Source organism: Martes martes (genome assembly GCF_963455335.1).
Source record: "Martes martes genome assembly, chromosome: 9".
Taxonomy (NCBI): domain Eukaryota; kingdom Metazoa; phylum Chordata; class Mammalia; order Carnivora; family Mustelidae; genus Martes; species Martes martes.
In genome coordinates, this window is record NC_137896.1 from 79503819 (window position 1) to 79519560 (window position 15742).

Below are 15742 nucleotides of genomic sequence, written 5' to 3' on the forward strand. Positions count from 1 at the left end.
AAAAATTAGCCACAGACACGTAAACTGAGTCCAATGGTGGCACTCTCTCTACTGCCATTCGTAAATTCTGAGTAAAATAGTAGTCACAGGATACCTGGGTGGCTCAGTTAAGCATATGATTCTTGTTTTCAGCTGGGTCATGGTCTCACAGTCCTGAGCTCAAGCCCTCCCAACCCCATGTATGCTCTGTCAAATAAACCTTAAAAAAAAAAAAAAAAAAAAAAAAGTAACCACATTTTTTGGGGGTAGAGGGAGAGAGAATCTTAAACAGGCTCCATGCCCAGTGCGAGCTCTATCTCATCACCCAGATAGCAGGACTGGGGCCAAAATCAAGAGTTGGATGCTCAACGGACTAAGCCACTCAGGAGCCCCAATACTGTTCACTTTCTTTCTTTCTCAACGGACTGAGCCACTCAGGAGCCCCAATACTGTTCACTTTCTTTCTTTCTTTTTTTTTTTTTTTAAGATTTTACTTATTTATTTGATAGAGAGAGACTGCAAGAGATGGAACACAAGCAGGGGAATGAAAGAGGGAGAAGAAGACTCTGTTGAGCAGGGAGCCCGATGTGGGGCTTGAGCCCAGGACTGGGATCATGACCTGAGCCAAAGGCAGACGCCTAAACACTGAGCCACCCAGGCACCCCTACTACTCTTCTAAGGAAAGGCTTAGTGTTCTACATACCTGTTGAGGCTGAAGATCACAAATTATAGTGTTGATATTGTTCAAAATTTCATCAATAAATGGCATTACTTCTCCAACCTGAACCTGAACAAAATGCCTGCGGCATTTCTGAGCTATTTTAATGAAAGTGTCACAAGCCATGTCTTGGACTCCGTCATGGGTCTCTAACGAAACAAAAACATTTTTCAAAAAATTTTCAAGAAAAATTTTTGTTTTGTTCAATAAATAGTTAAATAATATATATTAAAGAAGATTTACCATGCATGAATTCAAACAACTTGTTAACTACAGTCTTCAAAAACTTCCAGTGAGCTCTTAAAAACCTTGGATATTGACCTACTATGTACATGATATTTGATGCAATAATAGCTTTATTATCTTTGCCTCTTTTCTGTTCACATAATCCTAATAGATCCTGTAAAATAAGACCAATTTCAGTCATTTATATTAATACAATATGTTTACCCTAACAGTTCCAGTTCACATGTATCACTTGCATACCTTTATAACAGTAACAAGAAAGCGTTTTTCATCCTCTTCATGCATTGCTCCACTAATGGAGCCTATTGCCCAACACAATGTATTCAAATTTTTCCATGACCACTCTGTACCATTCACTTGATTGTGAAGTTTCTCAGTCATTATTCTTTCTGTATCTACATAATCCAGATGAGTAAGATAAACTACAAAGGAAGGGAAAAGGTTCCAAAGGTTCAAATGCAAAACTCTACAATCAAAAAAATTTATTAATAATAGCACATCAATAAAGGTGGTTATTAACAGATTCAGAAAAGTATAACACATTTCTTTAAATAATATTTCCACCCCAGAAGAGAATTATAAAGAGAAAGATAAAGATTGAATTGACAGTATTTATTCACTTACCTAATGTTTCTCTCATATTCTTATACAAATTAATGGAATCTGTATCCTTCATGAATTCTCTTACAACTTCTCCCTGATCATTTTCTACAACCAATACTTCCTCTGGTTTAGCCATACGACTAACCATCAATAAACGGACCTACTCAACAATAAACAAGAAAAATCTATTACATTTTTGCAATCAGCCACATCAAATGTAGGAAAAAAAGTTTAAGCACTTCACACTTTAGACCAACATACTCCCAAAACTGTTCCCACAATATCAAAGAATATGAACATTTAAAAAATGTAATTCTAGGGGTGCCTCTGGGTGGCTCAGTCTGTTAATAAGCATCTGCCTTCAACTCATGTCCTAATTCTACGGTCCTGGGATTGATGAGCCTGCATCAAGCTCCCTGCTCAGCAAGGAGTCTCTCCCTCTCTTCCTCTACCCCTCCCCAATGCTTGTGCTCACTTTCTATCTCAAATAAATTTAAAAAAAAAAAAAAAATTTTTTTTAAAAAATATTTATTTATTTATTTGACAGACAGATCACAAGTAGGCAGAGAGGCAGGCAGAGAGAGAGGGGAGGAAGCAGGTTCCCTGCTGACCAGAGAGCCCGATGCGGGGCTCGATCCCAGGACGCTGGGATCATGACCTGAGCCGAAGGCAGCAGCTTTAACCCACTGAGCCACCCAGGTGCCCAATAAAAAATTTTTTTAAGTAATTCTACAACAATCGTTTTCAAATGTTAATTATCTTGAACAAACATATACTATTAAGTTTTCTGTGTCTCATCCAGAGAGCGACTGACTCAGTAGACTGGTAGGTGATTTGTATTTCTAACAAATTTATTGGTAGAGTGCTGATGCAGTCTACTTCTATGGACACACTTTGGAGAACTGCAGTTCATTTTTTTTTTTTTAGAAAATTTTATTTGTGAGAGAGAGAGCGAGCGAGCATGTACAAGCAGGAGGAGTGGCAGGCAGGAGAAGCCAAGTCCCCTGCCAAGCAAGGAGCCCAATGCAAGACTGATGCAGTACTCGATTCCAGGACCCCAGGATCATGACCTGAGTTGAAGGCAGATGCTTAACCGACTGAGCCACCCAGGTGTCCTGAAAACTATAGTTCTTAAACTAATCCTTTTCAATCTTCTAGCTTTGAACATAAATGGAGAAGTTATTGGATTCTTTTTGTAGCTCTTTTATTTGGACATATTGTAAAAGCCTAAATAAAATAAAAATAAAACCCACCACTTTCATTTAGTCTTCAAAATCACAGCAAGAACAGGCAGAGCACTCAACCACCAACTTTATTACCTTGGATAACACGGGCAAATACAGCTGTCTCCTGGGAGGAACATCAAAATGTTGACTTCCAGATAGCAATGGAGAAGCAGATGTAGAGAATGGGCTCTCTCTATAGAGTTCAGCTGCCAAATGATTCCAGTACTCAAGACAAATCTTAAAGATTTCAGTTTCCTCCACTTCTGATACCAACAACATGTAATGAAGGGCCTACAATGATGACCAACAGTTTTAAATAATCCTTAGACATTTTCATCCTACCACAAATTGCCTTCCACTTGTTACTAGAATAAAAATTCACGTTTCATTTTACACAACTCTGAAGTTTCATTATTTATCTAAGTCTAGAAATTCTCAAAGAGCAAACTGTGCTTTCTTCAGAGTCCTAGTCCTAGAACTTTAGAACTTGCTGGCCAATATATATGTTAAGTTAGTTCCCTAAAAAGGTATGGACACTAAAGGACATTTGGTACTAATATTCAAAAGCCGTAAATAATCCAAACGTCCATCAACTTAGGATTGGTTATACTAGTATTATGTAACCATACAATGGACCATTATTCAGCTATAAAAAGAGATGAAATAATGATACATGCTGCAACACGAATGAACTCTGAAAACACGCTAAGTGAAAGACGCTAATTACAAAAGACCATACACTAGGAGTCAACTTATAAGAAAGGTTCAAAACAGATAAAATCCATAGACAGTAAACTAGTGGTTGGCTAGAGGCTGGGAGAGAGCAGAATAAGGGACTATTTTAATGGGTACATTATTTTGTATAGATGAATAAAAATATTTTAGAATAGAGGACAGCTGACAATACTGTGAGTGTCACTGAGATCGTACACTTCCAGGTAGAGTTTTATGTCTCATGCATTATACCTTAATTTTCAAATAGCACCTTTACACTTTTCATCTTAGAAATGTCTGAATACCCTTTAGGAATTTAATTTTGATTATTAACTATTGATCTGACATTATACAAAACACATAATCAACAAATTCAGCTTGTAATTCAGAATTCACATATTTTTATGCACTGACAATAGGTAGAAGGTATGTCAAAGGTACACTTAAAAAATTTTTTTGAAAGATTTTATTTATTTCAGAGTGCATGAGTTGGGGGAGGGGCAGAGGGAGTAGATTCCCTGCTGAGCCTGACCAATCCTGGGACCACAACAGGAGCCTAACGCAGACATTTAAAGGACTAAGCTGGACTGAACCACCCAGGTGCCCCCAAAATACATACATTTTTTAAAAAGTAGACATTTGAGAATAAAGGCATTTTTGAAAGAGCTTTCATTATACAAAAGAATTTCAGAAGCCAAAGGCTCCACAAAGCCTACCTCCATGAGTGTTTCCCTGAGATTTAACCTTTTCTCTATAAGTTGACCATGTTCCTTAAGAAAGGTGCAGAGAAACAAACTGAGATTTTGAATAAAGTTCTGTTCATCATCTTTTCCATTTGAGTATGCAAGTCGAATATTGGTATTTAAAGGAAGCATCTACAAGTTTAAATATGGACCATTAGTCTGCATTCTAAAACCAATAAAAGATACTACCTTCAAATACTAAGATTTCATCACCTTGTTACTAATATTATAAACCACAGACTTAGATTATTCTTCGATAGAAATCCTTGGTCTGTTTATAGTATTTTTGTATTCTAGCTTTTGGTTTTTTAAAATGTTACAAATAGTAAGAGTTCCACAATTTATCTTTTCAATTTTCCCCTGTATCAGACTTTTCCTTTGTATCATTAAAAACAAAAATAATCAATTAATTCACTGGAATATAAACACATACAGTAATGCAGTATTATGGTTAACATTCTAAATAATTTCATCTATACCTAATCAATATTATAAATGAACAATCTCATTTCAGAGGCAAAGTCAGAAGCAGAGCTAATATTAAAACCAGGTTTCCAAGCTTCTAAATTCTATGTAAATAAATTACGACATTCCCAGAATCTTTATTTCAAGGAATTTTCAAAATGTTCACTAAAATTTCTGCCTGTTCTTATTTTATGTAATAAATATACAATCACACTGTAGCTGATCTGTTATAATTAGTTGTACCAAACAGTTCAACTCCAACCCAACTTTTTCTAAGGCACTAAAATTGTTTAGTTAGTTGTTAAGAGTGTTGTATTACCTGTTTTAGCTGCATCATTGTCAGTGTAAATAGCGTTACAAATTGTTCCTCATACTGGCTTACACTTACACCAGCAATCTCAGTGAGGCACTTCAGAGAGACATTTCGAAACATTGGAACATTCAGGAACTATTTTAAAATTAAAAAAAGCAAGCATAAAATTAAATGACATGTTATACTTTACTTGACAAATTAAGAAAAATAAAGGTTTTAACAACAGGGAGTGTAAGGGAAAACACCAGGATGGGTATTTTGTTTTGCATGTTAAGATTCTGAGAAAATTTCATTATCCACCCAACAGACAGTAAATGCTGTGGGAGCAAACTATGCTGCTGCTTCTGATGTGTCTTCAAACAACTAAACACAAAGTCACTTAGTAACTTTCCCAGGAACCATTATGACTTTTAAGAACATCACGTTTTATGCGTAGTCTAAAAATGACCCAAGATTTATAACTGCTTAGCCTTTTAGTAGATGGGCAAAACGTTAACAAACACGGTAAAACTGGCTCTTTCATTTTCTATTGCTGAGAAGATATAAAAATGACATACCATTAGTATATGGCAATTTGGATAAGCATCAAAAACCTTAAGAAAATGGATATGCCCATTGGCCTGAAACTTACATGTGTAGAAGTTGTACTATTTAATGTTTCCTTTGCAGGACCACTGACAACAGCGAACAGTTTTATAAAACTGTCTACCAATGAAATATCTCTAATATCGTATTCACATATTAGAACAGAGTATTACCTCGTCAAGCCCTGAACTACAATATCTCAAATGTTGTTATAATAAGGTCTCAATTAAGCATACAAATTTATTCCTTCTATCTGCCAAGAAGGTATCTGGAAAGATAATATAACCAATTGGTAACTGGTCATCTCTGGATAAGCAATTAATTAAGGCTCCATTCCATGTAAGTATTATACCCTACTGCTAAAAAGGGGGGGGGCATGAAAAACCCTGAGGCCTTCCACTTTATAGAAACATCCTTTATTTTATTTTTTTTATTTGACAGACAGAGATCATAAGTAGGCAAAGAGGCAGGCAGAGAGAGGAAGGGAAGCAGGCTCCCTGCTGACCAGAGAGCCTGATGCCGGGGCTTGATCCGAGGACCCTGGGATCATGACCTGGGCTGAAGGCAGAGGCTATAGAAACATTCTTAAAATCAAATCCCGTAACAGTTGTTCACATGAATTCCTGAGATTTTTGACACCATTCCAAGGAATTATTAGCTGAAACCAAAGAAAAGCTCTTCTGAGCAGTTTCTTAGAAACAACACTGGTTACACCTACAAATGTGTAATGGTTTTCTATAGCAAATGGCATGATAAATGAGTAATATATATAATTATCCAGTAATAAGAAATGAGATGTATTCACTATACCTTATAAATTAATGTGCTGATTAACTTGGTCTCAAAAATATATCCCAGTGGAATCCAATTAAGAAATCTGAGCAATGTTTCCAAAGTTGCATGTACAAGTGGAGCATTTTGGGAATTTTCCTGTAACAAAAACACACCTGTAAATAATCCTCTTCCTATAATTATCACTTAAAAAAAAATGAAATCAAAAGCACTTACCATCACAAACTGACACAGCTGAAAAATTTGTGAGAATTCATTGCACATGCTAAAAAAAAAAAAAAAAGGTTACCAGTTTAGAAGACACACAGAAATACTGATTTACATACTAACAAAATTACAAAAAATTTCACGAATTTAGTCATTAAAAACTTGAGTCACTTCTTTTTAAACACAAATACCAGTAACTTCATCAAAAGCTACAAAGTTGCTAAAGCTATGTATCATTCTTTCAAAGTTTACCCATAAAAAAATGCTATAAGGAGCATATTAATTTCATTTTGAGGTTTCTGTCATCCTTACTTTAACTTGAAATTTAATCAATTATTTTTAAAAAATTAGTTTTTAAAAAGTAATCTCCACCCACAAAGTGGGACTTGAACTCATGACCCCAAGTTCAAGAGTCACATCCTCCACTAACTGAGCCAGTCAAGTGACTTCAATCAACTTGGTCTTTTAAATCAAGATAGTTGGAACAAAACTCTCCAAACTAAGAGTGAGAGAAGCAGTATTTTATATATATATCCCAAATCCTACAATGTGCTTATGTATCAGAACAGAGGCAAAACTGTAAATTCTGAAGTCAGTCAGAATCAGTCAGAATATATAATGGTGAAATACTTCTGCGCCCTAATGATCAGAACAAATTTTTATTACTAAGTGAAAGAAAACAGAATGGCACATTTCCAAGACACAGGACTGGTAAAAATTCAGTTGACATTTGGACCCAAGTCAATTCCTTCATTTTTATTTAAGTAGTCACCATATAAAAACAGATCCCAACGGTTTCTGCAAACTCCTGACCTATATTCTTTTGCATAAGATGTATAAAGTTATTTTGCTGTGACAATGAAGTATGACATCCTGTCTTATTAACCACACATACTTTTCAAGCCTCCAGATTTAAATTTGTACCAAAAAACAAAAGTAATTTAACATATTAACAGTTTCTCAAAAAATTATAATCAACCTCCAAGCTTAATTTTTTAAAATAACTTGAAAATTCTAAAGCAAAATAATTACTTGCCTGTCTTTTAAATGCTTAGCTTTCACTTGAGTTATCTGTCCACTAGAGAAATCAAATACTTCTTCACTCAAGAGTTTGAGAATCACCATATTATTCTGACACAGACTTTCACTGGTTCTGCTTGCTCCAACAATGTCACTGATAAAAGTTGGCCAGTGTTTTGGCCATTCTTGTTTTAGTATCTAAAATAAAATAAGAAAAGTTAATTTCACTTCTCAAGGGCAAAACAAACTTCAAGGAAATTGTGTGATACTAAAATCGGGAGCAAATAACACCCATTTTTCATTTTCTCCCTCTTAAGAGAGGAAATGTGCCATCCTCTATAGAATAAACTAGGTAAACTGTAACACAAAGATTTTGGCCTCAAATGCCCAGGACTCCTGTCAGTTATCCCAGCTGAGCCAACTAGTCTGGTTCTTTTTTCTTTTTTTATTAAATATTTTAAGTATCTCTAGACTTTATGTGGGTCTTGAACTCATACCAGAGATCAACAGTCGCAAAATCCGACTAAGACAGCCATGCACCTGGGTCTTGGCCATACTAACATGCATGCACATCAATATTAGCCAGATACAGATGCTTAAAATTATCCTCAGTAGACTCAAAATAACAAAAGGTGATGCACAGGGAGAGGCATTTTCTTTGGGTGGTATCAGAGCCCTGAAATATAGCAGCATTTGTTTGTATAAATTTGACAGAGAGACAGCATTACAGTGGGAGATGGAATCATCTTTGACCAAAATCTATCTAATAGACTGTATTAGACTTTCAAGTCTGCACTGTGTATTTTGTATAACAGGGATTTTCCTAACCAGATTATTCCCTAACTGTACATGTTAGTAAGAGGTAACTAATTTCTTTGTACTCTTCCCTCTTCCCAAAAATAGGCAAACAACAAATGTCCTCAGTATAAAAGCCAGTGTTAACTTAGTGAAAACCCAATGTTTCCATAACTTATTAAATAGAAAAATCTATTTTTTTCTCATATACCAATTAATTAATGTTCACAGGACAATTTTTGTCATACTATAAGAAGTATGTAAACATAAAATTTTGAAGCTGAGACTATTTAGAAAGTCTCAAAGACTTAGGTACAGAAATCAATTTAAGGAATGCTGAATTCAAAGGAATGATTTATGAATTAAAATGTAGATGACATGCAAAGGAAGTATGCACAGTCAATGGGCAAATAAGAAAACTGTTAACATGTCTGATCCATATTGGAGCCACGAAAGTGATAGGTTTACAACATCTCAGTTTTCCTACCACAGGAAATTTACCATTTCAAGTGTTAAATAGTAGCTTAACTACTACAGTTACTTTAAAAACTATTATTACTGCAAGATGTTAGTCTAGTTATTTAATAAAGGTTTGACTATTTTGTTCCAGTAATCAGCCTAACTGAAGCATTTAATTCTTTTAAAAACAATGAATCAAGTAAAAGCTTACCTGAACAAGAATCATATTTAATTTCCCAATATACACCTTTTCCTTCTAAGAAAAGAAAAAAGTTTAGATTAAAGCAAAGTCTAAATTAGGCTTAATAAGAATATAAGCAAAGAACTCCGTTTGAGAAAAATCACAGATCTATTATAAATGATTATACATATGTTTTTATGCCTGTGACAGAAGTAGATTTAAGTTGAAGATTCAATATTTAAATTATTTTACAATCTCACACTTATTTCCAAAAGTGGTCTTACCTCTACACAAGTTGGGTCAGATGACGTCTTGATAATGAGGCCAACAACGTATTTTTTAATTCCTATTAAAAAAAATTATTCAACACTTTTATAGCATGCCAATAAATCTTCAGTAAGGAAAAAAAATGGGGGAGGGGAATGCTGAAAGTAAAGTCAAATAATAAATCCCAGTCCCATCAGCAATACTGGCAATTTTTGAATGATGTCAGTCATTTTTGTGTACTACTTCTTTAAACTTAATTTTTTTAAGAAAAAGATTTATTTATTTGACAGAGAGAGAGAGAAGGGGAGAGCAGGCGCACGCGTGCTTGCACGACAGAGAGAGCAAGAGAAGACACAAGCAGGGGGAGTGGGAAAGGGAGAAGCAGGCCTCCCTCGAAGCAGGGAGCCTGATGCAAGACTTGTTCTGTTCCCATGGCCTGAGCCGAAAGCGAACGCTTTACGACTGAGCCACCCAGGTGCCCCTAAATTTTAATTTTTGTCAACTTTACAAAATACAGGTTTAACAATTACAAATTATCTTCTCAGATGTTCTTCAATGCTATACTAGTTAAGTGCACCAATGTTATTTTTTAAATAAAAACATACTGTAAGGGACTTTGTTGTTCATTTAGCTCAATACACACAAACTTATTTTTTTTGGGTCATAACTACAAACCCCTGAAGAAGTAATTTAGTAATAAACATTTTAAGAAGTTGTTTACGTAAAATATCTCTAAATCAAGATCAGATACTAATATCCTTTTCCAATTTAATTATAACATTAAAGTAATCCTGGAAACAGGACTTTAACTTGCACTACAACACAGAGTAACAGTTAAGGAGAAAGTTTGATTTCTGATGTTATATACTTAAAAGATATCTTAATAGTACAACCTACTCTTAACTTATTTAACACAGGGATGGGGAGTCAGAGGCCTCAGGTGTGCACCATGAGAGTTTATTTGTCAGAGAGAGAGAGAGAGAGACAGACAGACAGAGCGAGCGAGCATAAGCAGAGGGAGCAGCAGGCTCCTCATGGAGCAAGGAGCCCCAGGCAGGAACTAGATCCCAGGACCCCGGGATCATGACCTGAGTCAAAGGCAGACGCTTAATGACTGAGCCACCCAGGTGACCTGGAGAGAGATCTTAAGCAAGCTCCGTGCCCGAGTGAAGCTCCAGGCTCAGAGCAGAAATCTGCCTGAGATTCTCTCTCCCTTTCCCTCTGCCCCTTCTACTCATGTGTGAGTGCAAGGGCGCTTTCTCTCATAAATGAGTAAATCTTTTTAAGAGCAGGATGCTTAACCAACTGAGCCACCCAGGTACCCTAGTCCCCTTAAGTTTTGAAGTTGTATGGTATACCTACATTAACATGCCCAAAGGATTTGAGAAATAGGATCCCTAAATAAATAAATTATTACTTCCTACCACAAAGACTACTCTCACATTTGTTTAATTTAGGCTTTGCTACCAAATGATCTATGAAGATCTTTTCAGAGCTATCCAACCTCTGGAGACACAGTTAAGACTTTCTGGAACTATGTTTTCCAAGCCTTATCTAACAAATATGGAACTCTGGGCTCAAGCTTTCACGGAGAAGGGATTTGCTAAGAAATGTACCCGTAATAATAAACAGGAAATATAGCCAACATGAAGGCAATAAAATACTGATTTGATTGTAAAGCTACCTTAATAATCTTCATGGGCTGAAGTATTGTATTTATTCCTATTCATTTGCATTTCAAGTAGTATGTATTAATTATGGCAAAACTGCCCATTTGCTTTCATATTCTAATTAACAACTGAACACTTTAAAAACACTAATTATGAAAATAATTTCCTTAGTGTGGAATAACTTTATTAGCACAATAACGTCACACAATAAGGGTTATTTATCAACTGAAAATGTAGTGTCAAGTGGTATCAATATTCATAGTTTAAGAGACACTAAAAAAGGCCAGGTGCCAAAATGTAACTGTTACATACCATCTAAAGTAAACTATGTCATTTACATTTTTAAAAGTTAGTTCTACAAGCAAAGTCCACAATACTAAATGTTGCAAACAAGACCCACCAATGAACGCTAAAAACAATGGGCAATCCTTTCCAAAGAAAACAGACAAGAGTGTAGTCTCAAATTACCTCCCCAAGATCATTTGAGGAAAAAAAAAAAAAACGCTGTAGTTTTATTATTAGTCAAAAAGCAGGAACCACCATAACCCACTAATAAACATTAATAACAAATGAGTAATTAAATGTGCTGATCTTGTGCCCTATGTCTTGGTGGACTGAGGATACCACATCATTGTGGTTATCTTGCCAAAAACCATGGATCCTCAGCCTAATCATGAGAAACCAGACAAACCTAAATTGAAATACACTTTACAAAATGACCAGAACTCACCAAAAGTATCAAAGACCTATCAAGCAGAGATTAAGAACTATCACAGATTAGGAGACTAAAAAGACCCAACTAACTAAACTTAGAACAGAAAAAGGATATTAAAGAGAAAACTTCTGAAATCTGAATGCCCATAGTTAACAGTACTGGCCAATGTTCATTTTATGGCTTTGATAATTTTATTACGGTTACAGAAGTTGTTAACATTAAAATAAGGTAAAAGGTGTTAGGTGCATTCTGTATTTTTTGGGCAGTATTTTACAGTCTGAAATTCTTTCAAAATAACAAAAGAGCCTTTGTGGACACAGGTCTGGTTTGAATAAGGCAGTAAAAAAGGGGAAACACTTGAGATCAAATTTATTTTAAAAAGAGTGCTTCTGACAACCATGCATCAATTTTAAAAAACAAGCTAAATTATATACCAATTATTTAGGGTAACCCACAAAACAATCCCACATGGTCTCAATATCCAGAAGATTTACCCAAAACATAATTCTACTACTGCCAGCCCTTCTGTTCTTTACACATAAATTACTATCACTAAGGCCTCTGTAAAAAATTGAGGAAATGGCAGCTCTAAAAAACTAGAGAGTAATAGGCATCCCTCTAAAACCTCTTAACCCAGAAAACACAGAGCCTAAAACAGAACAAAAATATTGCCTTCTCAGATTAAATGAGTGACAATACCATACAATGAGAGATCTAATAGTTTTCTTCTAATCTGTAATAAGGAAATGAGTAGAATGTCTAAAACTACTATTGCTGCCTCTAGTTGGAATATATATATTTGGAGGCTTTTTTTCAGTCTCAGAGAACAGGAAAATAGGATCACGCAGATCCTTCAACTCTTCTGTTACCAATTAAGTATCTTCTCCCTCTTTTCAGAGGCTTCTGAAGTTCACCTGTAGGTGGAGCAAAGGGTAAAAGATGAAAATGGAAAAAGTGGGGAAAAAAACCCAAAACCAAAAAACTGGAAGTTTCCCACAGACAAAAGAATCTTAATTTCATGTCACTCTATAATGATCATATTTCAATCCCTTCAGAACATTGGAACACCTTTTCTTTCTTTCTTTAAAAGATTTTATTTATTTACTTGACAGAGAGAAGTATAAGCAGGGGGAGTTGCAATGGAAAGGAGAAGCAGGCTCCCTGCTCGACAGGAAGTTTGATATTGGGCTGATTCCAGGACTCTGACCTGAGCCCAAGGCAGGAGCTTAACTGACTGAGCCACCCAAGTGCTCCAAGGAACAACACTTTTCTGATCAAGTACGGCTGCACACGAAGTGTCTGTCTAGAATCTCCAACTTCTAGGTACAAAGGTTATTTCATTGGGGCGCCTGGGTGGCTCAGTGGGTTAAAGCCTCTGCCTTTGCTTGGGTCATGATCCCAGGGTCCTGGGATTGAGCCCCACGTCAGGCTTTCTGCTCCGTGGGGAGCCTGCTTCCTCCTCTCTCTCTGCCTGCCTCTCTGCCTGTCAAATAAATAAATAAAATCTTTAAAAAAAAAACCAAACCCCCCCCCCCAAAACAAAGGTTATTTCATTAAGTACTATAACTTCTTTCCCAAGTCTGCGCCAACAGAGCCACCTAGGCACCACAGTATCTTTTATCTATAGTTCCTCATCCTATTCTCAATCTGAACAAAAATTCACCTCAAGAGTTTAAATTAACCTTCAAATTACTGCAAAGTGCTATGTAAAAAAGAGACCAGCATGGGGCACCTGGGTGGCTCAGCTGGCTGAGCATCTGACTCTTGATTTCGGCTCAGGCCATGAGCTCATGGCCATGGGATGGTGCCCTGACCAGGATTCCCCTCCTCACTGGCCCTGGCTCAGCAGGGAGCCTGCTCCCCCCCCAACCCCCACCTACTTGTGATCTCTCTCTCTGTGTCAAATAACTAAAATAAGTCCCAAATAAATGAATAAATAAAACAAATCCCATCCTGTCTTAGAAATTACACACCATCTTCCAAGTTATTTACACAACCGTATTAGTAATCTTACCCCCTAGGAACATCTTTAAAAAAGTGGTCCTTAATGATAACGGTAAAAGAAATGCATTACCAAACCTGATTTTTATAAAGGATTCACTAAAACTCTTTATAAATGGCTTCCCCCCACTTTAAGTAGGCTCCACCCCTAGCATGGAGCCCAGTGTGGGGTTTGAACTCACCACTCTGAGGATCAAGAGCTGGATTCAACCACCTGAGCCACCAGACACCCCTCACTAAAATCCTTTAAAATATGACCACTTACTGACTACAACTTACTGACAGGCCATATTCCCATGGAAGCAAAAGTCCTACATTAAAAAAAAAAAAAAAGATTTTATTAAATAAAGTTTTATTTATTTTAGAGATATAAAAGGAGGAAGAGCAGACGGAGAGGGACAGACAGACTCCATGCTGTGTGGAGCCCAATGCCCCACATGGGGATCGCTGAGATCATGACTGGAGCTGAAATCAAGAGTCAGACACTTAACCAACTGAGCCACCCAGGTGTCCCAAAAGCCCTACTTCTCAAAATTTAAATCATAATTGTACCTTACCATCCTATATGGTCAGTGATAGAGTGCCATTAAACAACTTCAAACAAATACATGATTCTATCCACTAAAATTGCATTCCTAGACGAATTATAAAATATATTGAACAAAAAAGTTATACATTCCGATTCCTCTTTCACAGTAGCTGATTTTCATATATTAAAGAAAATGAAAAGTCTTAACGCACTATTATGAAAGTAAAACTACCAAGCTGAGTTCACTTCAGTTCCAACTACTGCGCAATACTCAGAAGTATCCAATTCTACTTTATTTTTTTAAAAGATGTGTTTTTTAGAGATTTTATTTATTTGACAGCAAGAGAGGGAACACAAGTAGGGGGATTGGGAGAGGGAAAAGCAGGCTCCCCGGGAGCAAGGAGCCTGATGCAGGGCTTGATACCAGGACCCTGACATCATGACCTGGGCCGAAGGCAGGCACACAACTGAGCCACCCAGGTGCCCCTTGAAATTTTATCTTTTAGTCATCTCTACACTGTGGGCTTCAAACTCACAACCCTGAGATCAAGTGTCAAATGCTCTATTGACTGAGCCAGCCAGGGGTCCTCCAATTCAACTTTAAATATCTGTTTACCCCCTAACCTCTCACAATGCAAATTTGGTACACTCCTCCATCAAAGCCATTTTAACTGAAGGTAAGGTTCTTTCCCCTGCCAAATGTTAGTTACAGTAGCTGTCCATTTAAACCAACAATACTGTTGTCAATACTGATCAACAAAAAGACAGACACTAAAATATACCTATCTATCCTCTTTATACCTGGTCCAGATGAATCCAGAGCATGGTTCCTACTCCTTACTCAATGAAATACTTGAGAGAACAAACAGCAAAATGAGACAAATAGCTAAAATCAATTCAAAAGCAGGCTTAAACTAGGACTCATACAAATAGGCTAGGACCATACTGTAATTTATTACCTACATGTTTAATAATTTTAAGAGGAATGAGCTATAAGAACACTGATCACTTTTTTAAAAAAAAGATATTTATTTGAGAGAGAGAGAGAGGGAGAGGGAAAGCATACGTGCACAAGCAGCAGGGTAGAGGGAAAAGAAGGCTCCCTTCCTTGCAGGGAGCCCAACACAGGGCTTGATCCCAGGACCCTGGCAGATGCTTAACTTACTGAGCCACCTAGCTGCCCCCACACATCACTCCTGAAAGGGTTATGGCCTCAGATACCAAACAAGTATAAAAAAACACATAGGATTTATAGCATCATTATCTATGAACAGGTAAGTCAGTCAACAAAATGTGGTGACAATGGAATATCCAGGCATTTACCATAATGAAATTCAGATACTGTTGAAAACTGTAACACAGATAAACCCTGGAAACATATGCTAAGTGAGATTAACCAGACAAAAACCAAATACTGCTATTCTAAGAAAGAACCTGCATGGGTCACCTGGGTGGCTCAGTCAGTTAAGCATCTGCCTCTGGCTCAGGTCATGATCCCAGGGTCCTAGGATGGC

The 15742-nt window shown here is 36.6% G+C and overlaps 1 protein-coding gene across 1 annotated transcript in view; it reads right to left on the reverse strand.

Annotated features, from left to right (window-relative positions):
* The window catches only part of XPO1 (exportin 1), a 45393-nt gene that overhangs the window by 7932 nt on the left and 21719 nt on the right, over positions 1–15742 (reverse strand). The window contains exons 5-16 of the mRNA XM_080814307.1: positions 9331–9392; positions 9077–9121; positions 7628–7809; positions 6601–6649; positions 6403–6522; positions 5014–5142; positions 4203–4361; positions 2866–3063; positions 1568–1706; positions 1184–1365; positions 941–1097; positions 683–846 (exon numbers count right to left, since the gene is read on the reverse strand). Coding sequence (XP_080670433.1) covers positions 683–846; positions 941–1097; positions 1184–1365; positions 1568–1706; positions 2866–3063; positions 4203–4361; positions 5014–5142; positions 6403–6522; positions 6601–6649; positions 7628–7809; positions 9077–9121; positions 9331–9392 — 1586 coding nt within the window. The remainder of the gene's footprint in view (positions 1–682; positions 847–940; positions 1098–1183; positions 1366–1567; positions 1707–2865; positions 3064–4202; positions 4362–5013; positions 5143–6402; positions 6523–6600; positions 6650–7627; positions 7810–9076; positions 9122–9330; positions 9393–15742) is intronic.